The 26,291-nt window shown below is 38.9% G+C and overlaps 2 protein-coding genes across 5 annotated transcripts in view; one reads left to right on the plus strand and one right to left on the minus strand.

The window, feature by feature from the left end:
* The first annotated feature begins 5,285 nt into the window (after positions 1-5,285).
* On the plus strand, positions 5,286-21,496 carry LOC134673631 (sodium channel protein Nach-like). The gene is made up of 10 exons (XM_063531631.1): positions 5,286-5,451; positions 6,109-6,318; positions 7,365-7,494; positions 8,289-8,459; positions 9,957-10,100; positions 10,792-10,928; positions 12,035-12,225; positions 19,824-19,947; positions 20,751-20,860; positions 21,066-21,496. Exons 1-10 carry the CDS (start codon positions 5,336-5,338, stop codon positions 21,224-21,226), a joined length of 1,494 nt encoding a protein of 497 aa, XP_063387701.1. The 5' UTR covers positions 5,286-5,335; the 3' UTR covers positions 21,227-21,496.
* A 1,400-nt stretch (positions 21,497-22,896) lies between these two features.
* LOC134673218 (transcription factor kayak) overlaps positions 22,897-26,291 on the minus strand; it is a 57,415-nt gene continuing 54,020 nt past the window's right edge. For all 4 annotated transcript variants that reach the window (XM_063531165.1, XM_063531167.1, XM_063531166.1 and 1 more), the window contains exon 5: positions 22,897-25,742. In XM_063531165.1, the coding sequence (XP_063387235.1) occupies positions 25,506-25,742 (237 nt within the window). In that variant the 3' untranslated portion in view covers positions 22,897-25,505. The remainder of the gene's footprint in view (positions 25,743-26,291) is intronic.

Raw genomic sequence — 26,291 nt, forward strand, 5'->3', positions numbered from 1 at the left:
TAATGATAGCTTGAATTGTAGATTTAACGCATTGAAAGGGAATTGTTCTATTCTGAGTTCAGTTCTTTTAATAGCTTTTCCAAATATAATATAGCATGACTATCTTTGTCCCATTATATTTATACATAGAATATATATTTATATTTACACATGTTGCTCTTTTGAATCTATCATCAAATGATTGCTCGAATTTGTTCGAAAAATTGTGGAAAATCTGTTTTTGTATTAGCTTCTGCCTACGAAGCATATTTGCTTATAGATGTTATATATAAAATACCAATTGCGTTGTATATTACGTATAATATATACTTGTATTTTATCTTAAATTAATATGTTAACTCCTTAGAAAGGCTTCGTAATGATTTGATTTCGAGTTTGAATGTTGTAATGTAAACATAGAGTAAGAGATACCTAATACTTTTGAAACAATTGTTTGTATGAATATTTTACTTGGATTCCAAATTTAGCGTAATAGTAAGTAGCATTTTATATGAAGGGACGACTCGCAGCGCACAATACTGGTGAGAGTAGGATATGATACATAACGAGGTTATATATAAGTATATGTATACTTGTACACATACATACATACTATTAAGCAATTATTCTCGTATACATTATATATTTCGTTTGAGAACTGTTAGTAAACATACAAAATAGTGATAGAAAACCGTCAAAATTTTCAATGATATAGTTATTTAAAAATACTCAGTAGGTATATCTCGAAACCAAGTAGCTGTAAAGTTAATTGGCAATTTATATATTAATTATATATGCAATTTAATCAGCCTGACCAGTACATAATGTATCGTATGCTTTTAAAGATAATACATAGGCTAAGTTTTACAGTATTTCCTCTGATTCTGCTACACTACAATACATTTCTCGTAACCTTTGTTTCGAATATTATAACAGAATCTCAGGATAATTATAATAACCCAAGGTTGTATAAATATAAGGATATTATTATCACAAAAGCACTCACTTTACATTTATATTACCTAGTTAATAATTAGGCATATTTTTTTAATGTATACGCCATATACCTACATGATATTATTTTAAGCATTTTTGTTCCTACAGTACTTTCACTTTCAGGTACCTGCTAAACGGTATGTCTGTCTGTCCAATATTGTATTGTATGTATATGTTTAGAGTAGAGGATTTTGGTAGGTACAAATACCATGATACCATCATTGGCACTGTTAACTGAATAATCGTTAACCTTAATAGCAAAGAAATAAGGCCTTTATATGGTCAGTTAAGCGTATTTTAGTTAGCAGGAGTACATAACGACTTATTTCCGCAGAATCTCTTATGTGAAGCAAAGCTAGGACTTGGTACCTATTTACTCGCGTAATTCAACTTGATATAGAGCGGTATGACCAAAGAAACGAAGCGAATATTTATATACTTACTTAATACGATAGGTATAGATTATTGGTCAATTTTTAACTGTCGCGTTTTAAATTTCACATATATTGTGGGGATGGATCATATGTAGTCCTCCCCTTATATAAAAAGGAGGTTATGTATCATTAAGGAAAAGAAAATATATAAGGGCTTATTTGTAGGTATAAGCATTTAATACACTATGTTCTTATATGTTGTAGCTACGTTTTTGAAGTCGTAGGCAAATATAATGGTTTAGAAATTAAATTGTAACGACGAGAGTTACGTAGACTAGTTATATAGGTATTTATGTTCTACGTTCCTAAATGAACACATATATAAATAATAGGTTATTTTGGTGTATTCCCATCTATATGTAGCGCCTATTCCCATCTGTCCTCGCCGGGCACGATGGGAATACAACGATGTATCGTCGGGTGACAAGCAAAATTCACTAACTAACACCATTAAAATTATTGGACAATAAACCGTGTTACAAGTGTAACAAAGTGCATTGTTACTTTATTTTTTTGATAGTACTCAGTGACTTTTGCTTGTCACCCGACGATATGCTTTGTGCAGTCGATATTTTTTAGTTTCGGTAACTCTTTCACCGCTCGGAGGTGCTACGCTACGGTTCTACGCCGTAACCCGTAGCATAGTTTTCTCTCGTGACGCAGCATCTGTGACATTGGTAATAAAGGTGCATATATTTTCACAGCACTTTCTGAACAGTGCCATGTCGCACACTCAACACGCGACTATACGACTAAGGGCCACTTGCACCACCTCACTAACCCGGGGTTAACCGGTTAAATCGTTAACCTAGTGTCAAATTGTACTGGTAACCATGGTAACGCAAAGGTTTAACCGCTAAACCCCGGGTTAGTGAATGGTGCAAGTGGCCCTAAGCTTACCGGAGTTGCATTTTAACATCAAAAAAGTACGAGTATGTTGCTACTTTGATGTGTATTTGATAGATGATATTGAAGCGCTAGCCCGAGTGGCTAGCTCTTAATTTTAATGACCATTCATCTCTGTAGGATTAGGTATATACCTACCCACTGCCAGGTAACGAAAAAGAAGAACATATAACTACCAAACTACCCCACACAAGTAATGTTCTTGCTTCGGTAGTATGCAGAATTTTACAAGTGCCTAAACTTTACTAGATTTTTTTTTGGCACGGTGTTTCCATCTGTAAACATATAGATGGTCAAGCAAATCTTGTCAGTAGAAAAAGGTGCGAAATTCAAATTTTCTATGAGACGATATATCCCTTCGCGCCTACATTTTTCAAGTTTGTCGCCTTTTTCTACTGACAAGATCTGCTTGACCAACTTTAGCAGGTACGCTAGGTACTACGCAGGTACGCTAGGTACTACGCAGGTACGCTAGGTACTACGCAGGTACGCTAGGTACTACGCAGGTACGCTAGGTACTACGCAGGTACGCTAGGTACTACGCAGGTACGTACGTATTGGAGATTTCTGCAAACCGTTTATATTTGCCTACGATTTGTAAGAATATATATTGACTCATCACTTTATTTTTTCTGTTGAAAGCTCTATACCTAATGAAACTAATGAAAGGCAGGCATAGAATAGATGAAAACTGCAATGCAGTGAATGTTATAATAATAGAATTATTTACCCCACTCGAATTTGTGTCAAAACATGGTCCCTTAGTTTAAAAAAAAAGTAGTTACTTATGCTTTTAACGGTATCGTACTTAAAATCGCAAATGTCCAACATGCACGTGTGTATCATTTTTTTAAAGATTATTATATTACCGTCGTTATAATTCCTACCGAACAATACTCAAGAAAGCCAAAAATAGTCTACATTAAATAGGTACTGATGTATGTTCTTTGCTGGCAATCATACGGATATTTTGTTGTGTTTTATAGCTTTTTATAATAACTAATTATTTAATTTTTTATCTTAGAACTATAAATAGTTATATAAATCCATAATAATACATACCTACATAACGTAACAATTACTTACGTGCCCTTACAGTTATATATTTTCTAGACTAATTTGAATAGGACAATTTTTTTTAGACTACCTAGTTTGTATTTTTTTTTCAGAAAATTATTTGATTTTAAACTTCACATCTATACGATACTTGATTGTAAAATGACACCTTGTTTTATAATTTATAAATATTTGCAGTATGTTTTTACAAAATACAATTATAGTTAACATTTTACACAGAAATTAATTATCGGCACATGCTATTTTTCATTAAAATTATAACTCTTTACACATTGCATGTCTACTCATGGTTAATCATTTACATACTATACTTCCGTGTATAATTATGTATACATACAATATTTATAGGATCGCAATAACACTAAAAAGTTATTTAGAAAATATAACTCTCACCTACTGGATTTCTATTCAATTAATATTATATTAATTAATGATATTTATTATAACAGCTCTAACGCTACGTCTTACGTAGGCGAACAACGCGCGAACGCGGCGCGGCGCGGCGCGGCGAAAGCGGCCGCCGCCGCGCCGCGCCGCGCCGCGCCGCCTGACATTCGCGTGCAAATCGCGCCGCACCGCGTTCGCAACGAGATCGCTTACGTAGGACACTTCTATGGGCATCAAAGGATTGATTTCGCCGCGCCGCGCCGCGCCGCGTTCGCGCGTTGTTCGCCTACGTAAGACGTAGCGTAACAATATTTCATTCAAACATAATGGCACTTTTGAAATTGTTGAAACCTCATGTAAAACGTTTCTCAATAAATCACTTTATACATTTTTCCTAAACGTTGTTTTATTTACTGCTTCCATTTTTCTACCGGGTTTTTTTTTACCTGGTGTGGCCCGGAAAATGAGCAAAAAATTAAACTGTAGGCTGTACTCCTCATACTGACCAACATTTGTTCAGCGACTTTTAAAAATACCTTGTTGTTAGATTTTTAATACACGTTAAAGTTTATTCTAAGACGCAATGTATTGCGAATTTTGTTATGTTTAAGGCGTGACAAGCAACGGCAATCACAATGATATGGCGTGGCGATGGCGTCCATTGAATATAATATGTATTTATTTTGTATGAAAAATAGGGAATGTAAATTCTTCATAATTTTTAAAAGTTGTTGAACAAAAGTGTCACCGTTTGAGGAGTACAATCTATGTTTTAATTATTTGCTCGTGTTACAGGCCACACCCGGTATAGGCACAGAATAAGTAATAGTACTACCGTACAGAAAGGACACTTCCTACAAAACCCAAGTTTGACAGCGATTCAGGGACGAATCGTGATATCCCTTTCTAACTTATGGCACTATCCCTTTCGACTATTTAGAGTTGTCAAAATTCAAGTAATTATCTTATGTGTGGTTGTGCACGCAAAGGGACGTCAAGTTGTGTCAACCCTAATAATTGCTCGGAGCAATGCCGAGCGAACGGAGCTGAGTTTGCCCGAAGTCAGGAGTGTCTCCCCACTGATATAGATGCGATCGAAATTAGTAATTATTGTCTGTCATAACAACTTATTCAGTAGAAAAAGGCGCGATATTCAAATTCTCTATGGGACAGAACCCTCGTATTAGGACGACCCATAACACCTTCGCTAAGGCAATTAGTGTAACTCGTAATTAAGTATACTTTGCATGGGGTCTTTCGACCTCCTACCTCAGTGAAGGTGTTCAATATAACACAGTTTCATGATGGCCCAGGGTTACATTGCGATGTTACGTACGGCGAGGCGTAGAAATCGCATGGACACTTACAATTAAAAAAATAGTTCGTGTTGTTTCGCTCTCTTATTCTATTAATTATGAGCCATGTAGCGTGACTTTAGTGCATGTCAAATTATAATTGAAAACAAATGAATAAATATTAATTTTCCGAATTACTGTAAAACTGTGATTAAACGTTATACGACTTTGAAAAGTCCCGGTCTTACTTAGTATGTGAAAATGGCGAAAAAAGTATTCGTGGATGGAAATTTTAAAATGTTACTAAGGCATTTTTGTATGGAAGGGACTGTGTTAGGACTGAAGTATTTTTATTTTTATCCAGATAGAGTATCAAGGTAGGCTAACTTTTAGTGTAAGGGTGTTAATGGAATTCGAGCGAAGCGTAGGATTCTAGCGGTGCCGACAAATACTAATTAGCTCGGGGATATAGTTTACAAAAAACGTGGTTAGCGCTGAATGAGTTAAACACATGACTTGATACACAAAAGCATGTCAAAATGATCTAAATGCCGCAATAAAATAAATTATCAACGTGTTTTTGAGCCAACCTGTAGATACCGTAAATTGGGGTGAGTTGGGTAAAATTTGACTTTCAAACCTCGATAAAATTTTATTTTTACATGTGAAAACTGAATGGTGTATATAATAAGTGGTTCGGACCTTTGTATTTTATTTTGGGTAGTTCTATTTCATAACTTTGACGATCAAGAGGAAAACCCACCTCACCCCGTAGTGCCTCGTATTTGGGGTGAGAGGGTTTTTCATACAAAGGTGATTTTGGAAGATTGTTGGATCGATTTTTTTTTATCATGCGTATTACTATAGCCCCATTTTAAATTGGAATACATTATTTTTGTAGCAGTAGCCTTAAAATCCCTTCTCACCCCCTCTCAAACCTTCTCTCCCCATTCATAACCCAACTCTCCCCGCGAAACCTACTCACCCCGTTTTACGGTACTTTTTAGCAATGTTGTTTCAATGTTACTTCATAGATGCTTCTGGGCGGTAACCCTGATACTCATAGTGATGTTCGCGTGTTGCTTGACGTCGTTGTTATACGGCCGCTTCAACGAGATGCCGACTCGCATCACCATCGAGAACCAGTACGAGCCGCTCGACACCCTGCCGTTCCCGGCCATCACCATCTGCTCCCCCAACCAGATGACCCTGAGCTCTATGAGACACTTCAACAAAACCTTGATGTGAGTTAACATTACCTAACAAACGAGATGCCGACTCACATCACCATCGAGAACCAGTATCAGTCCCTCGACGACCTGCCGTTCCCGGCCATCACCATCTGCTCGCCCAACCAGATGACCCTGAGCTCTATGAGACACTTCAACAAAACATTGATGGGAGTCTACCAATAGTAATAAACGAGATGCCGACTCGCATCACCATCGAGAACCAGTATCAGTCCCTCGATGATCTGCCGTTCCCGGTCATCACCATCTGCTCGCCCAACCAGATGACTTTGAGCTCTATGAGACACTTCAACAAAACCTTGATGTGAGTCTACCATTAGTAATAAACGAGATGCCGACTCGCATCACCATCAAGAACCAGTATCAGTCCCTCGATGATCTGCCGTTCCCGGCCATCACCATCTGCTCACCCAACCAGATGACTCTGAGCGCTATGAGACACTTCAACAAAACATTGATGGGAGTCTACCATTAGTAATAAACGAGATGCCGACTCGCATCACCATCGAGAACCAGTATCAGTCCCTCGATGATCTGCCGTTCCCGGCCATCACCATCTGCTCGCCCAACCAGATGACTTTGAGCGCTATGAGACACTTCAACAAAACATTGATGTAAGTCTACCATTAGTAATAAACGAGATGCCGACTCGCATCACCATCGAGAACCAGTATCAGTCCCTCGACTCCATATGCAAAAACACATCAACAAAACTTTGATGTGAGTTTACCACGCTTATTGTACAACTTTGATGTCAACGCACGTTCGAATTGGCCATTAGTCTAGTTTTCAGTCCTATAATATCGAAAGCTCTACGAAAATGTGAGACTAAGAAGGTGAATATTACAGTCTCATTCTCAATCTGATCTTATCCATTGGTAACATCTAGTCTACCATTTACTAACACATTGTGCATCATCACCGAGATACAATGTTTGGCCGCTGCTAGACACCACTATACGAGTTATCGCCCGGGAGGCGATTGGTCATTAAAATTTGTTCGTGGCTAGCGGTCTATAACGTGACAATACTTTTTTTAGCGATGGCAACACCACAGTGAATCTGGAGAAAGCCCTCCCCCAACTGCTGGGTTACTATTCGAGTGTCCCGGTTATTGACGACGAAGAATTGTGGCGCCTCCAGCGACTCATTGACGAAAACCGATACACAGTAAGTATTGCTCTTAGGTGGTACTAGTGCTCGACATGCTAATGCCCAATAGATGTCACCCTCTACTGACAATGACTTAAGTTTCAAGATGACATGTACTGGGACCTGGGACCGCGTCGAGCACCAGCAGTACCACCAACTTACCTATCAATATATAAATATACTACAGAACAACAAAAACGGATACCGTAAAACGGGGTGAGTAGGTTTCGCGGGGAGAGTTGGGTTATGAATGGGGAGAGAACGTTTGAGAGGGGGGTGAGAAGGGATTTTAAGGCTACTGCTACAAAAATAATGTATTCCAATTTAAAATGGGGCTATAGTAATACGCATAGTAATAAAAAATCGATCCAACAATCTTCCAAAATAACCTTTGTATGAAAAACCCTCTCACCCCAAATACGAGGCACTACGGGGTGAGGTGGGTAATAAAATACAAACGTCCGAACCACTTAATATATACTTACACCATTCAGTTTTCATATGTAAAAATAAAATTTTATCGGGGTTTGAAAGTCAAATTTCACCCAACTCACCCCATTTTACGGTACCTACTGCCTTAAATTATTGGTTATTCAATAGGTGTCAAGGACGATTCACGCTAGACCGGGCCGTACGACAACATGGTCTATGACGGCTTTCCATAGAAAACGAAGCGCCGGTAGCTCCGGCCCGGGCCCGGCCCGATCTAGCGTGACTCAACCTAGTCTACTTTGCCGTTAAGCGTGATATGTCCCTGTTACATATTATCATCAAGCAACGCATAACTTTAAGTTTTTATCCATATGTTCAAGGTACCTGAGGTAATGGGACTAATGCCACAAAGCTGTGAGAATTTTCTGAAGCTCTGCATCTTCAAGCGGAAGAGACGCCCGTGCAGCGAGCTATTCCGTCCCATCCTGACCAGGCAGGGGCTGTGCTGCGCTTTCAACAGCATCTACTCGTTCAAAGACAAGAGACGGCAAGTATCTTCTTAACTCCTTGTGGTAGGTAGGTAAAACCCTGAAGCTGACATCCATATGTTCAAGGTTACCTGAGGTAATGGGACTAATGCCCCAAAGCTGTGATGACTTCCTGAAGCTATGCTTCTTTAAGCTGAAGGTGCGCCCTGCGAGCATAGCCCGATGCTCACTAAGCAGGGGGCAACAGCAGCCTCTACTCGATTAAAGATAGACAGCAAGTATATCTTCTTATTCTCTGTGGTACACTATATGCTCAAGGTACCTGAGGTAATGGGGTAGGATTTCTATTCTGATCTCGATTTAATTAAACCAAAAATAAAAGTATTAACAAAATAATTAAACTAAAATTTAAAACTAAAACTAAACTCTAACAACTATATACACATATTTACAGATAAAAAATGGGAGCTATCGGGAAAAATCGGCGCCGGATGGTAGGGTGCCCAGAAGGCTGGTGGCATTGCCGCGCTGAATGGCAATGCCAATTCGTTGGGCAAGGAAGTACCCAGCCCTCTGGTCACCCGTAGCATCATTAAGACGCTTCGCCAGCTCCCTAAATATAAGGTGTGCCCCGGGTCCCCAAGGCCCGAGGGTTTCCACCCCAAACGGCTCAAACATGCAACCAGAATCAATGTTAAACCAATGTTATTTAAGTTTAGGTAGGTACCTACGCCATCGCTACGGTCTCCATAGAAGACCAGTTTCAAGATTTCAACTGAACATTTTAATAGATTTAATAAATTGGTAGGTACTTTATTGTATAAGAAGTGTATTTAGGGTTCTCAAGGGTCGGCAACGCTTAAGTGGCTCCTGTGATGTTGCTTATGTCCATGGGCGACGATGACCGCTTCCCATCAGGCGGCTCGCCTGCTCATTTGCTGACTACTACATAAAAAAAGTGTCCCGAATAAATTTATTTTATTTCTTTCATATAGTTCGATTTCCTTCTAATTTCATCTAGAATCGTCAGTGGATATTAAGGTCAGGTGGGGTAATATGAACATAGTTAATTTTAAGTTTCATGTCCGTGTTCCTGTTCCCCTTGGCCCCTGGTGTTCCTTCTACCCCACCTGTCCCTACTGACAATAGCGACAACCATTGCAAGGTTCCGAACAAATCTTTAGTGTTCATAAAAAAAATATCTCGGGTATTTGTAAGCAGGCCCTTGCAAGATCGAGACCCCGGGCGAATACCCTGCCCACCGCGCCAACCTTTAAGGCCGCCGCTGCATGCACACTATTATTAATAGTGTCTTTTGAGCGTCGGCGTTTACTCCTCGCTATGGATAATAGCGTCGCTACGTAGTTGCGCCAACGTTGCATCGTGCAGCAGCCATAGATTTGTCTAGACGCCGACGCTCGGGACTCTCGGGAGACGCTCTGCCCTCCTTAGTTAAAAAGCGGTATTAGTATTAGATTTTCATTGAAAATACGTCGTTTTAGCTTAGGAAGGCAGCGCTAGTGTAGTTCAAGTATACATAGTCTCTCTAAAATTTACAAGAAATTGTCCAGAAATGAAAGAGATCCACACTTCAAGCCGCACATGGCGACCACAGGGGGCATCTACGACGGACTGCGAGTCGTGGTGGACTACGAGCCGGAGGACGCCTTGCCGAGGACCTTGTTCCACGTCGGCGCTATCAGGGTAATACGAAGATCTCGAAGAAATTATATTTTTAATAAGATTACACTACCTAATCCGATTGGAGCTCATTAGAGATCATAAACTTTTTCTGTGACTTCGTCTGCATTTAGCTACAGATGTCCAAGTTAGGGAAAATTTTGAAAAAGTTGGAAAGGTTCTCTCGGTCTTGGAGACTTCACAGGAAAGGGAAGTTTAGTAATATTAATATTAGAAAAAGTGCAAAACAGGCTTTCTTAAACTTGCCACATACCGCGCTTATCTGCGTTTCCCACGTCAGGCCCTGGTCAATTTGGACTATCCCAGGATTAACCGATTAAACCTTTAACCCAGTATCAAATTGCACCTACTGGTAACAGGTTTAATCGGTTAACCCGGGGTCAGTGAATGGTGCAATTGGCTTTAACAAGTTTAACACATTCACTGCCCCCGACGCACTTGTGCGTTCACCGTCATACAAGTTTGTCCCTAAGCCACATCTCCTGGCAGTGAATGCGTTAAGTAGGGATGATAAGGCAATACATGTTAAGCATAAAGCGCCCTCCAGACTATGCGCGTGAATCGCGGGCGAAGCCGCGAACGCGAGTGTGGAGTCTAGTTCGCTGATATGCGAAATCGACTCCAGACTCGCGTTCGCGGCTTCGCGCCGCGATTCGCGCACGAGTGTGGAGCGAACATAACAAAAATCCTCCAGGTAATGTTTACGGACTGGACCGAGTTCCCAGCTGACGACGAGACTAACCTGGTATATCCGCGCGTTGAGGCCTTCCTCACCATCAGAGGGACCTACACCTACTGCTCGGAAGAGGTCACCAGCCTGCCTCCTAATAGGTACGCATGTTTTAAGGACTTTCGACTAAGGATCAACCTCGTGTACTCATGAAGCGGTACGGTGTATGGTACAAACATGGTATTTTCACGGAAACTTACGAACGTGTCTTGCTATTTCAATCAGTCTCGGTACAAAATTACTGACATTGACTGAACTGGCATGACAAATTACGAACGTTTGCAAGAAAATACGACGGAAAACAATTAATTATGCACTCATATCTGTAACCACTGTAGGAAGATTACCTCCCCGGAGGTATAGAATCGTCTTCCAACTTTAGTAAGCACTTGGCTGCCCAAATATATAATATACTTAAAATGTAGATCTTTATTTAGTCCGATTCAACCCAACGAGTCACAAGTTTGTGCGTTTACCGCTCTAAAAAAAACCATTTACAGTGGGGATAAATATTTTGCTAAAAACTTAAGCGGGCCACTCACACACCTGCCGCAGGGGCAATATTGGAATTGGACCCTTAATTGCCTCCTTAATTGTGATGTGTGTAGAGAAGCAGGGGCAATATTTAGATTGGGCCTGCAGCAGGGCGGCAGGGGCGCAAGACCTTCCTAGCTCCCTAGATTGTATCTACCGCCCTGCTAGGTTGTTACATGTGTAGTACGATTGGGGCAATTCCAGTCAGTTCATTGGCGACTACCGAACCAAACGGAGGTCACTTATTGTCACAATGAATAAAGAACGTGAAATTTGGACACGGATAATAAATGTATATAAAGGCCGGCCCCACATGTGGGATAAAAAGGAGCCATTCTCGTCGACGTGCGTTCAGCGGGACTATCACTTACACACTGAGTGGCAGGCTAGTGTGTAGAAAACTGCCTAAAATTGCTCCGACCGCCGTGCGACCGGTATTGCCCCTGCGGCAGGTGTGTGAGTGGCCCGCTTTAATCTGGCAGCCTAGCCAAGGCAAAGAGAATTAAGTCTTGTCTATGGCCAAGGTGACAATCGCTTGCGCTTCGCCATCGAATCGCTTTGTCTCTATCGCTCTTCTATATTACCGTGAAAGTGAAAGTTGCGTTTCGTTCGCTACGGAGCTTTAGCGATTGGCATTTTGTTTACGGGGCCTGCTAATCTTCTTTCCACCTAGTCGCGAATGCCTCTTCGAGCACGAGCGGCTGCTGCACTCGTTCGTGGACTACCACAACTCCGACTGCGACCACTTGTGCTACATCCGAGCCGTGGAGAAGCACTGCCAGTGCAAGCCTGTGTACGTGCCGCACGTGGGCACGCAGAAGTCCTGTGACGTCACTAAGATACGGTGCATCAGCAAGGTGCCAGGTAAATGGTTCTATTGGTTCGTCCATAGGCCCTCACCATGTCATGAATGTTTTGCATATATTCCAAAAATTTGCAAAAATTCGTTAAAATAATCGATATCGTCAATGCTAAAAGGTACCACAATTACTTACCTATCATGAAGCTTCGAGCTATCAGCATGTTAAGAATGCAAATTTATAGAATAGGTACTGTAGTGTTTGTGATATTGAGCTATAGTAGGGATGACGTAGTCTCGGGTTCACGGGTGGTGGGGCGACAGTCACGTGAGAGCCGTTGGTGAGAGCGGACGTGTCGATCCTAGCTACTGGTGACGTAACGAGCCATATACTTGTCTCCCTGTGTGTGTGAGTACTACATGTGGCGACGAGAAAAAAGGTCAGTAGAAATATATATTTTCGAGTAAGTAAACAAAAAAAAAAATTACAAAGGAAATGAGGGTGTTTCAATAAATACATTTGTTTACATTAAGTAGATGTCTATCTATCCTTTGATGTCTAATTAACTACACGATCAGGGACCGAAAGTAAGTAAATAACACAATTTAAGCCATCTAATAAACAACCAGTTGCCAAAAAAGTTGTAATATAGAAAAAAAAATGTAGGTAACTTGAAGTAAACAAAGAAACTTATTTAAATCTTATCTATCAGGGGTACCTACTTAGATGGATTGAGTACAAACATTGTCGCGTTTCCAGTGCAGTACGATTTTGAATACCTAACTAGATGGCTACGTCATCAATAGTTTTATTATACTGATGATAGACGGGCGCATGTATTATACAGCGAAGTTAATGCTTATTTGACCGTAATAAATGTTACTTCGTATCTGCAGATGTGTAACTATGCTGACAAGTAAATATATCTAACGAATTATGGTAGTTTATATAATGAGATAATAATCTAAGTATATTGTTGTTCCTTTTGAGATTATGGATACGTACGTTTTACAATCGTACAAAAGTAGACATTGCGGTAATTTTATTCCTTGACAATTGATTAAAAAAAAAACACAGTGGTATTCAGTTCATCAACAGTTTGTATTTCCTTTATTTATTTATTTATTTTGTATCTAGAATAAAATATATGTAACCTGTTAATCTAACGTACCTTAAGTAGATAAACTAAAAAAAAAAAAAAAAGAATATGTATAGTTTGTCACAGGACTGTCTGATTTCAATCATAGACAGAGATAATCATACTCTAATGTACTAGCAGTACTAGCACCAAAAAGAAAAAGATGAGTATAGTTTTCCTGGTTCTTGCTGACTGACAAATTGGTTTGACCAAATATATATTATAGTACATTATTCAGTAGATGATGTAGGCAGTAAATGTGTTCCGGGCAGTATGAGCCCTCATGAAATTGTAAATCATACGTAAATGTGTTGTGGGCAGTATGGGCCTTCATGAAATTGTAAACCATGCGTAAATGTGTTCCGGGCAGTATGAGCCCTCATAAAATTGTAAATCATACGTAAATGTGTTGTGGGCAGTATGGGCCTTCATGAAATTGTAAACCATGCGTAAAAGTGTTATTGGCAGTATGGGCCTTCATGAAATTGTAAACCATACGTAAATGTGTTGTGGGCAGTATGGGCCCTCATGAAATTGTAAACCATGCGTAAATATGTTGTGGGCAGTACGGGCCTTCATGAAATTGTAAACCGTGCGTAAGTATGTATGTATATAGGCAGTACGGGCCTTCATGAAATTGTAAACCGTGCGTAAGTATGTAGATAGGCAGTACGGGCCTTCATGAAATTGTAAACCGCGCGTAATATGCTATATAGGTATCTACACCAACGTGAAAGAGCACGATTTAGGCAATATATAATAAAATGTAAATCATACGTATATTGTATGGCATGTGACTGCGTGGTCCATAGGTTACTTTTGGTTGCAGGTCGCCCCAAATATACTCCAAACATGGCAAATTTACTTCCACCGCCCGAGAAACTTGATTTCGAAGGTGACAATGCCACAATCGCGTTGCGTTGGGAAAGGTGGAAAAGGTCGTTACAGATCTACCTGGATGCGACTGAAATTAAAGGTGCACAGAAGAAGCGAGCTACTTTGTTACTTTTGGGTGGATCTGAGCTGCAAGAAATTATTTATAATGTGCCAGGAGCATACGTTGATGCTTCTGAAAGTAACGATGTTTTTAAAATTGCCATTGAGAAACTGGATGGATACTTCCTTCCTAAGAAAAATAAAATTTACGAAAGGCACCTGTTTCGCCAAATCAAACAAGAGGACGGTGAAATGTTTGAGAAATTTGTAGTTAGGTTGCGAAATCAAGCTAGCAAATGCGATTTTAAGAGTTCAGATGAAAACTTGATTGATCAAATTGTAGATAAATGTTCTTCTTCAGAGCTAAGGAAAAAAATATTGACGTTAGGAGATAGTGTCACTCTAGATAAAATAATTGCAGAAGCTAATACACTAGAAGCGGTAGGGTATCAGCTAGAAGGATATGGACAAAACAAAAATGCGACAACTAACAATTCCGACGTTAATACGGTTTTGAATCGTTCAACCAAACCGAGTTCAAATAAACCAAGAACGCAAAAATGTGGAAGGTGTGGCTATAATGAGCATACTTCAAATTAGGAATGTCCGGCAAAAAAGAAAAAATGTCACGCTTGTGAAAAAGTGGGACATTTTAGCGCGGTGTGTAGGAGTATACCTCAAAAACGAAAGATGGAAACTAACATAGAGGAAGATAGAAAGATTAAAAGAAGCAGGGGTGAAAAGAGAGTAATTTCAACTGAAGATGAAGCTAAACCCGAAAGTGTCCATTACATTTTTAAAAAAAAGAAGTTTTTGAATCGCATCTTTGCTTTCATGATAATGTTCTCCGCAAGGGCAAGTGCAAGTGGGCGTTCCCGTAAATCCGACATTCAGTAGGGGCCGACACTTTATGCACAGACTATGTTCAGTTGTTTTGTAAACTACATCCTAGGTACTCGAAAGATGTTCATGTGATTCGTATGCCCGCCTAATATGTTTTTATTAAATTAAAATTGCTGTATTGTGCAGTAAATATTAAACTGCAGATATTTAATAATATTGGTACAAAAATCTTCCACGTGAAGGTATTTCCAGAAAATATGATTTTATAATTTAGTTTAGAAAAACTAGTCTGGTTGACATTCTTTACGTACGTACAGTGAGCTGCGAAATTGCATGGAGAAATTATGAATGAATTCATGGATAAAGTCGCCATGCACTTTTGCGGCTGATGGTACCTACGTTAGTAAAATTCTAATTTATTTGTTATTACATAGGGTTAATAGTGTTTCTCATTATTAGTTATGTTTATTTAGAATATCGATATCCTAAATGTCAGAGAATTTTCGTTGCTACAATGCTATGGCAAATGGCGAATAGTCATATCAATATCATACTAGAAAGTTTACAGTCACATTTGTTTTCGGACGTCATAGTTCCGTAAAACAATTTCCAGCGGTTGGCAAGTAGCATGCGTGTAGAGATTTCAAAAACACCAGGGTAACGTGACCATAACGCGAGTGCTCACTTAGATATACCGGTTTTATAGCCCTTGACTCGCACAGGATAAGGAGCGATTATAATATGTTTTCAATAATTGATCAGAGCGTCATTCAGTGTTGATTAGCTGTACCTATTCGATTAGTGTTAGGCGAGCTTTTGTGAAATAACATAAAAGCCGAGATATTATAGTCTCTGGATTTAAGTCAAAATTAAAACAAAGACCTCGAAGAAGCTGTAATGGAGCACTTAATGATGAACAACTCGAGACCACATTCAGTAACGGAAAAAACACCTGCTGAACTATTTTTCAATAGACAAATTAAGCATAAAGTGCCAATCTGATTATTATACAATGAACATGAATTAGATGATTCCGAAGTAAGAGACAAGAACACAAAATATAAGGCGAAAGGGAAGGAGTATGGGTCTGGAAGAGAAGAGCAGAGGAGGTGTCATTTACAGAAGGTGACAAAGAGTAAAGTAATGAAAAAAAAAAACTAGATAAATTGAAGAAAATGTAGAACTCAATCAAATGAATGGGAAGAAAAAGAAATAATAAATTAAAAATAATATATACGAAAGTAAACTAATAAAGAACTTTTGCTTACTGATTTAAATGTTAACCGATTTCTCTCAATAAAATTATAATAAGGAAGGGATGTAGTGTTTGTGCTATTGAGCTATAGTAGGGATGACGTAGTCTCGGGTTCACGGGTGGTGGGGCGACAGTCACGTGAGAGCCGTTGGTGAGAGCGGACGTGTCGATCCTAGCTACTGGTGACGTAACGAGCCATATACTTGTCTCCCTGTGTGTGTGAGTACTACAGGTACCTAGGCTTTTCACCAAAAATACTCGTGTCTACTGGAAGACGCGGTGTAGGAATGCAAAATAATAGGAAGTTTCTAAGATCTAAAGTTAAGCAAGTAATTGTTTGTGTATATAGAACTCCTAAGAGAAACAATTTGAATATATTTTATGAAAAACTAGACATAATACTTCGTAAAATATATGACAAATTGGACAAAAACATAATAATTTGTGGTGATTTCAATATTGACACATTAAATAGAAATAATCTAACATTTGAATTTGAAACATTCCTATATAGCTATAATTTAAAATTAGAAATCAAGCAGCCAACAAGACTCATTAGTAACACATGTATTGATAATTTTGCACATAATCTTAAACGAGGTCAAAAAAGTTATGTACTTGACCTTGGACTCTCTGATCACACGGCTCAAGTGCTTAAAATACCTATTAAAAAATCGTGCTCATTGCCATTTTGGAAGATCGAAAAACTAGATTACTCTCAAGAAAATATAGAAAAATTTAGAAATTACATTACTTGTTTGTCCTTTTCTGATGTCTACAATACATGTGATCCAAATGTAGCATACGAGTCATTTTTAGAAACGTTTCTTTTACTATATAATCTTTGTTTTCCTAAGAAAATAGTAACTATTCAAACTAATAAAAGAGTTAGATGGATATCACGTGGCATTAAAGTGTGTAGCAAAAAACAGAGAGCTTTACTGTGGCAATACAGACATTCACCTTCTGTAAACAATAAAGTACTTTTAAAAAATTACACGCGCCAATATAGGAAAATTATTAGATTAACCCAAAAAGCACAGAATGATTACAAAATAAAAGCATCTAATAATAAGGCAAAAACTACATGGCAAATTATAAACAACTGTAAAATGAATTTACCAAAAGAAAGCATCTCGAAAATTAAGATTGGCAATCAAATTATCACTGATCCTACAGAAATAGCTAATAAACTTAACGATTATTTTATACATAGGCCTAATATATCTCCACAAAGTGAACCAGTACACACAAAAATAGATTTTAATCCACAATCCATGTTTATGAGTCCAACATCAGCACAGGAAGTTAGATTAATCATAAAGTCTTTAAAAAACACAAATAGCGTTGGTTATGACAACATTAATACAAGCATCATAAAACATGTTAGTGACATTATAGACAAACATTTAAGCTACATTATCAACTTATCCATCAGTGCTGGCATTTACCCGGATAGTTTAAAAAAAACTGTAATTAAACCAGTGCATAAAAAAGGTGATAAAACAAATCCACAAAATTATAGACCAATAGCCCTTATCCCAGTATTTGCTAAAATATTTGAGAAAATAATATATCAAAAACTATACTCTTTCCTTGATAAATTCAACCTTTTATGCAAAGAACAGAAAGGATTTAGAAAAAACATTACCATAAACATGGCAATATATGACCTAATAAAAATTGTAACTGAAAATATAGATAAAAGAACACCGGTATGTGCCGTGTTTACAGATATGACCAAAGCTTTTGACTATGTTGACCACACTTTATTACTTCATAAATTAAATAGATACGGAATAAGGAGTAATGTTTTGGATCTCATTGGATCTTATCTCAAAAATCGTCCGCAATATACTGAAATATCTAAAATCTGTAAAAAAAGTAGTTTCAAGAAAAAAAACATCTCAAATGAATTAAATATACAATATGGCGTCCCTCAAGGCAGTGTACTTGGCCCACTCCTTTTCTTAGTTTACATAAACGATTTCCCAAGTAAAGTTCACCATCCAATGATCATGTTTGCCGACGACAGTACCTACCTCAATTGTAAGTTTTAATAAAAATGTTCACTATGAACATGATATAAATTTAGTATTAGATGAAATGGTAACATGGCTCAATAATAACAATTTAATTATTAATTTAAATAAAACCAATATCATGCATTTTCACCAACGACAAACAGTACCTAATATGAATATTAAATATGTTGACAATACAATAGAGAGAGTAGCTGTGACAAAATTTTTAGGACTTATGATCGATGATCAACTAACTTGGAAAAACCACGTAGAATATGTCTCTAAGAAAATTAATAAGTCTGCATTTGCATTACTACAACTTTCAAAAATAGTAAATAAAGACGCCCTATTAACCGCATATCATGGCATCGTAGCTTCAATATTAAGATATGGCGTTTTATTTTGGGGGAACTCTGTTCATAGAGACGCTGTTTTTATAGCCCAAAAAAGATGCGTGCGGGCCATTTGTGGAATAAACATGAGAGAAAGCTGTGTTCCGTTCTTTAAATCATTAAAAATATTAATTTTATAAAAACAAATCCGCAACAGTTCAAAATGGTATCTCAACAACGCAGGCTACCCGTACGTATACAATATCATAACAACATCTGCAATAGTCACACAACACTGCTTTCTTGGGCAAAAGTATATTGGGTATGGCCCCAAAAATTTTTAATAGTATCCCAAATAGTATAAAGTCCTTGCCAACTGATCAATTTAAAATACAATTAAAATCATATTTAATAAATAAATGCTACTACTCAATAAATGATTTTCTTAGCGATACATAAAACACCCAATTATAACTTGTCCAGTCTATATAATGATTTAATCTTTACTTCAATATTTTGTTTACTTAATGTTTGTGCGTTTTGAATATTAAATTGTATATGTTGTATCTTTAATATGATGTATAAATAATACCTTAAATGTTAATTGTTTTCGTTTCAGATAACATGCTAATATAATTGTAAGAATTTATTAATACCATAGTCGCCATAGTTATTTAAGTTTTATAACATTTGTACGCCAATAGGCAAAACACAGAGCTCTGTAATTACCCATTTTTACTTAAGAACTGTATCACCTGTGTTTTACAAATAAAATTTACTTTACTTTACTTACTTTAGGTAGGTAGATACCGAGTCGAAATCGAAAAAGAAGAAGCCCATGAGTGCCGCGCAGAACTAGCGACTCATGCCTTTGTTCAGCAGTGGGCATCCAAAACATTTCATGCGCTACACCTTCTAGGCTACTTAACAAGACCACACAAAATAACAGTAAACTATACCTTAAAGCTAAGTCCCGCTACAACGGTTCGTATCTGACCCGCCCGAGGCCTCCGACACTTCGTTTTCTATAGAAAGCATCACATTATAGAAAACGAATTGTCGGACGCCTTAGGCCCGACCGAAACCGTTCTAGCGGGAGTCATCCTTACCTGTTTCATGTTGTTTACTGTGCAGACCTATCAAACGAGGACGGCAGCATGGACTGCAACTGTCCGAGAGACTGCGTATCCAGGATGTATACTGTTGATCTGGGCCTCGGCAACCTCGGAGCGCTGCCCCACATGGTTTACAACCCTTAGTATGTAACCATATATATGTACTTAATTTTACTTCATAAGTATTTCATCATCATCATCATCATCATCTCAGCCATAAGACGTCCACTGCTGAACATAGGCCTCCCCCTTTTGGGGGGTGTATGCCATAATCGCCACGCTTGGCAGGCGGGTTGGCGATCGCAGTCGAGTACACCGAATTTGAGGGACGCTGCTGCCCGTCCACCGGTGGTCTTGGACGTAGTTTAAGGACATACCCGGGTCCTTCCGGGTATGGCCGGGGTGTGGCCGGGTCATAAGTATTTGACGATACATAATTTGAAAACCGATTTCTGTTTTTGACGTGCAGACGTACCGGACCCCGACTTTGGTCCAGTCCGAGTTGTCCGATCGTGTGGAAGGTCATAAATGAGAGCGAGAGAGACATGCTGACCGAACCAAGGTCTCGCTCCGGTACGCCCGTATGTTAGCTACGGCCTTTATCATGATTAAACTCAATGCAAAGCACGCCTTTCATGCGCCTAGAAATTTCATGATCTGGCGGATTTTACGATCGACCTCCGACATTCATAACTATAGTTTTCTTTAAAGCAAGCGCCTATAACTGAGGCACCACTACGTTTTGGGGCCTATCTTTAAGCCCGCTCCACACTCGAGTGTGGAGTGGATTTCTTAGGTCTGCGATCTCGACTCCACACTCGCGTTCGCTTCGCGCCGCGATTCGCGCACGAGTGTGGAGCGAGCTTTAGGTACTTCCCATCTGATAAGACACGGCTCAGTTGCCAGTTTGAACAGAAATGATTGTTAATAAAGATGTTTCCTTTAGTTCTGGAATCCAGTTCAACGAGAGCACGACCATCCTGCAGTTCTACTTTCCTACCTCCGTGTATGTGAAGAAGAAACAGGAAACTGTTATGTCGCTAATTAGTTTGGTTTGTGAGTATTTTTATCGCATAGTCTACACTTTAGTACCGTAAAACCCCTTAACTTCGCCTGGGTTTAAACGCTTTTTTGAAAATTCGAACGCGAGTGTGGAGTCGATTTCGCTGATCTGCGATCTCGACTCCACACTCGCGTTCGTGTCTTCGCGCCGCGGTTCGCGCACGAGTGTGGAGCGGGCTTAACCCATAGAATATTCCAGCAAACCTCGGCGGTATATTCGGCCTCTGCATGGGCGTGAGTGCGGTCAGCGTGATGGAGATGCTGTTCTACACGCGCAAGGCCGTCGAGAATTACCTCAGGAAGAGGCTGCGGCGCGCCGTGGAGGACCAGATGCGACAATACAGGGGCCGTGATTATTGAACGGGGACAGTCAGATAGTCAGTATTATATAGAATTTCAAAAACGTACAACAATCAGTTTAGCGATGTCGATCCATTTGTGCACAATAATAAAAAATCTTTTAAAAATGCGATTGCAAAAAAAATTTATAACAATCAAGTGGAGGAATGAATAACAAACACACGCACACGTACACATACACACATATGTACACACACACACACACAGCCACGCACACACATAAACGTAGTCTAGTCTAGTACTTAAGCAAATCCGTAATATTTTCTTTTGTATCTGTTATTGGCTTTATGATTGTATCCTAGTTATAAGTTTATATTGTTTGTTACCGCTGTTGGTCTTCTAATAAAAAAAAAAAAAAAATAGTGGACGACCCTTAAGCCCTATCCAGTCTATCCACTATCGCAGATATGCGAACTCGACTCGCGTTCGCGTCTTCGCGCGGCGATTCGCGCACGAGTGTGAACTGTGGAGGGGGCTTCTGGCCAAAATAAAAATCGGACAAGTGAGAGCCGGAATCGCCCATCGAGGGTGCCATACCCAAATGGTAAAAACGGGACCCTATAACTAATACTCTACTGTCCATCTATCTGTCTGTCACCAGGCATCTCATGGACCGTGATAGCTAGCTAGAGTTAATATTCGGAGAGGAAAATGGAAACTACGTTTGTATGAAAAGGGGTTTTCGCGCCCTCTCCCCTTTTTAAAACTTTCAACACCATATTTCACATACAATACCACTACTCGCACGCCGTGATTATGGACTGGGGGCCTACCGCGAAAATCGAAATACGCATATTGATATCTTTATCTTTTACTCTCATTAAGACGTATAAAGAATGACAGAGAAAAATGCCCGCAATTGACAAACTTCGATTTCCGCGGTTATAGCCCTGAAGTGAGCCAGAAATACCTGGTCTAGAATAGTCTAAATTATCAAAGGTATATGACTTTTCTGCACTGTGTGTTAACATTTAATCACATGTAATAAACGATATAATATTTATCTTATTGTAATTTCCGTCACCTTTGCGTTATTCGCCCTATAGTTACCACCAAGTTTTGGTGTACCGTTGTGTTCGGCAGAAGTGGTGACTTCCCTATAAAACTGGTGACAGTAAATGGTCCTCTTCAATGTTCACGGAAACTTACGAACGTGTCTTGCTATTTCAATCAGTCTCGGTACAAAAAGTACTGACATTGACTGAAGCAGCATGACAAATACGAACGTTTCCGAGAAAATACGATGGAAAAAAAATATGCACTATATCTGTAACCACTGTAGGAAGATTACCTCTCCTGTTAATAATCTGACATTTATTCTCCTAAGGTTGACCATACAAGAAAATTGACATTGGAATATGAAATCAATAATGTAGGAAATATGGTTGAATTTAATTTGTTTTGCAATGGAAATAAAGAAAAAATACGTAATTCTATTACGGTTATTATACTCTGTTAAAGGCCGTGGTGTTTAGGACGATATGTTACCATAACATGTGTGTGTGTGTGTGTGTGCGTGTGTGTGTGTGTGTGTGGGTGTGTGTGTGTGTGTGTGGTGGCATGTTATGTGTGTGTTATATGTGGTTACCTAACTTACGTAAATAAGTATAAATGTTAAGTAACGAAAGGAGGTAGGGTAATAGAAGTGTATTCAAATAATAAAAGCCCAATTTCAGGTGTATGTAAACAAATTTATATTTTCTGATTTACACATATATTTCACTACATCTGGCTAGATTTTTCAAATAATTTGTATCAAATATATTGCTTTGCTAATTTTCTTGAAAAAATACAAAAGTATTCTACAATTGCTTTTAGAAAATAGTTCTAGAAAAATTACATCTCTCTTATACAACTATTATGCGTACTATATGTCGAATGCTATTTATTTTCAAATAGAAATGTCGGCAGATATTCGCTAGCGCTAGTTTCGGGTATACAGCCACGATCATAAATATTTATACACCTTTATTACAAAGACGTAAGGTTCAAAACTGTATAAATATTTACAGACGTGTCGGAGTAAACTAAATAAATACTTGGCGCGACTCCGTCTCCTAATACTTTTACGTAAACAGCGTCTAACCTAACTTAATATAACAATAAAATCAATATTTGGCTTAGATTGTAATTAAAACTACGATAAAGCACGTAAAAGTAATAATTTGGTCTAAGTTATGCATATTATAATAATTGTTAAGTGCCTTTAATCTAGTTATTGCCTTAAACTATCATATTTTATTCCAGTGGTCTCTATCGGTACGATATATCGACCCATGCCCAATTGAACTTAAAAAAAAAAACAAGTTTTAAAAGATAACCTCAAAAAGTGGTACCTTTTGTTTGAAACGTCACATTTCTAACTCTATTTTCACAATAAGTAGGGACTCAATGCAACAAATCGATACAAAAACATTTTTATTTCCACAACAACCATTTACATGACATGAAGGTCGCACAACCAGCGAGCCGATCAGAGGTCCTACCTCGACGTGTTGCCTCCCTGTCATACTTACGTACGAATTTACAAGTGCGACAGAGAGGCAACACGTCGAACGTTCGCGGTGGTAGGCCCTCATAAACTAACGATCCTCATTACAGCCCAATTTCGACGACAGGTGACACGTACGATAATTTGCTTACATACACTGGAAATTGGACTGTGATGGGTTTAAAAAAAGAATGATGGCATGAGTCAAATACAAAATATAAACACAGGCGTTATAGCAAACTATTCATTCCACTAATTATGTGATGTAGCATAACACGTACACACTCCGAAGAAAATTCGCTCGTTATAAGTAAATAATAGGGTTGATTTTACTGTAGATGCATGTGAGTTTGCTATAAAACCTGTGTCACAAGTCCCCGGGACAACCTATCACTGGACATATCACAAATGCCTTAAAATACTCTACACTACCAGAACCTAACCAATGGAACGGTAAACGTTACACCAATATTGAGCTAACTTACATACAATATATTAATCTTTAAGTAGTATTGCTGTTAGTTTATGGTTAACTAAATATTTCGTAGTATGAGAGTAGAGCGATGGCACGAGATTTTATTATGACAAGATGCTTCGAGGATTAAAAATACAAGTTTGTGCCGAAATAAGGCCCGTCTAGACGGGGACAGTTTTTCGCCAATCTGATCAAATTGTCCGATCAAATCAGGTTGCGGACTCAAACGCCAATTTGGCTCGGCGAATTCGACCGCGTGCGTCCGCCGATGCGAAAAATTGTCGCCGTCTGGACAGGCCTATAACCAACGTGTAAAAGAGATCTTTTACGTGAACTTACAATATAATCGCACCATCTAGCCTAGCTAGATTTAAGCACAACTCGAAATCCCTGAAATGCTTCAAATAAAACTCTGTTTTATTTTAAATCACAATTCCTATATTCTGCGGAAATACAAGTCTATTTATAAAAATATTTTATATTTAGAATATACTCGTGAATTGACTCGAGAAGGCCGGGGCCGTACGCTAGAACTACTATATAAATACAAAGCACATAGTGAGCAAGTAGATAGGTGCTCCTTCTGGAGCGATCGCCGGCGACAGCCGAATATTTGCACTCTTTGATGTTTAAAAAAAGTAACTAAACCTACATGACTAGGCCATAGATATAAGATTACACACGGCCAATTTTTGTAACAAATCCATTTACATTTTTAAACACCATAAAGTACTTATAATAAATAGGACGTTACAAGTGAAAAAATAGATTTATGAGTAGAAAGATAGAAGAAACATAGAATAGATAAGTATTCCGGTCGAAACTCGAACGCGAACTTTGTTCGCGGCGTCTCATGCCGACCGCCGCTCAAGGCGCGGTCCAGTGCGATATTCAAGTACTGTCGGACCTTTCTGCTTCCAATAGCAGTACCGTCCGTACCCCGATATTGTAAATGCTCCGATATAGTATCTACTTAAAATTCATTCATATTCTTAAAACACGCGGAAAAAATAGTCGCCGTTCCCTTAATTTCACAGTGTTCAAAATCTTACACCCTCTTTTTGTATTTTTTTCTTAACCAGAATCATTGATACTATTGAGCACCGATGAGGTTTGAACTCGGGACCTTTCGTGATTTTTGCCAAATCACTTAGTGTTGACATAGATCGATCGCTTTAAAAGTAAACATGTACTGTAATTTAAAAGTCGTTTAAGCGCGCATTTACAGATTTCATGAATTTTAAGCACAACCAGAGCGCCGCACGCTCAGGTACGTCCTAGTAGTCCAGTTGGAAGCAGAACAGCTCCATGTCTCAGAGGCTGACGAGGCTGCCGTGGTCGGGGGAGGGCTGGTCGGGCGCGGCGCGCTGCTGCTGCGCGCACGGGTGCGGGAGCGGGTGCGGGTGCGGGGCGAGGGGGTGCGGGTGCACGGGGGTGAGGCCCGTGCCGCCCTCCATCAGGCTGTCGAAGTTGAACGGTATGCCGTTGCTGGGGGTGCTGATCTCGATGCCGGCGATCTTGTTGTTTGCGATCGCTTTGTTGTTGTGGATCTGCAAAGATGGAGATCCGCTATTAGTAAGATACATCACAGTTACACCTCATAAAAAACGTCCCCCGCCGCATCTGTCTGTGTGTATGTATGTTCGCGATAAACTCAAAAACTACTTAACGGATTTTAAAGCGAGTGATTTTTGAAAATGGTTTACGTGTGTACCTAATTTCTTAAAGTTTTGTGTGACCCGTACAAAGCTGGAGCGAGTCGCTAACATAAATATTGTTTATAATGTAAAAAAAAAATAAAAAAAAAATAAAGCGTTTATTCACAAGCGTACTTACATTTAGATACAATACATTCTTCTGCCAAACCACATAGCGGTTTGTTGGCAGACGAGGCTCCTATTATAATTAGCTTAATATGCAAGTACTAGGTAGTTTATTTATATGTAACTTAAACTTATCTACTTAACCCTTTACCGCATGCGTAACCCAATATGGCATTTACAATTTAGAAGACTATTGATAGCTATTAAGGTTCATTTGTAGATGTATTTTTTATCGTTCTGCGGCACGTCATCATGAACATTGATATTGGGCTGTAG

The sequence above is a fragment of the Cydia fagiglandana genome, chromosome 18 (assembly GCF_963556715.1).
Source record: "Cydia fagiglandana chromosome 18, ilCydFagi1.1, whole genome shotgun sequence".
Classification (NCBI taxonomy): domain Eukaryota; kingdom Metazoa; phylum Arthropoda; class Insecta; order Lepidoptera; family Tortricidae; genus Cydia; species Cydia fagiglandana.

Coding starts and splice junctions, on each gene's coding strand:
- LOC134673631 (XM_063531631.1), top strand. CDS start 5,336: ATGGCGAAAAAAGTATTCGTGGATGGAAATTTTAAAATGTTACTAAGG. Junction 7,495..8,288: donor TTGACGAAAACCGATACACA/GTAAGTATTGCT, acceptor CATATGTTCAAG/GTACCTGAGGTAATGGGACT. Junction 10,929..12,034: donor ACCAGCCTGCCTCCTAATAG/GTACGCATGTTT, acceptor CTTTCCACCTAG/TCGCGAATGCCTCTTCGAGC.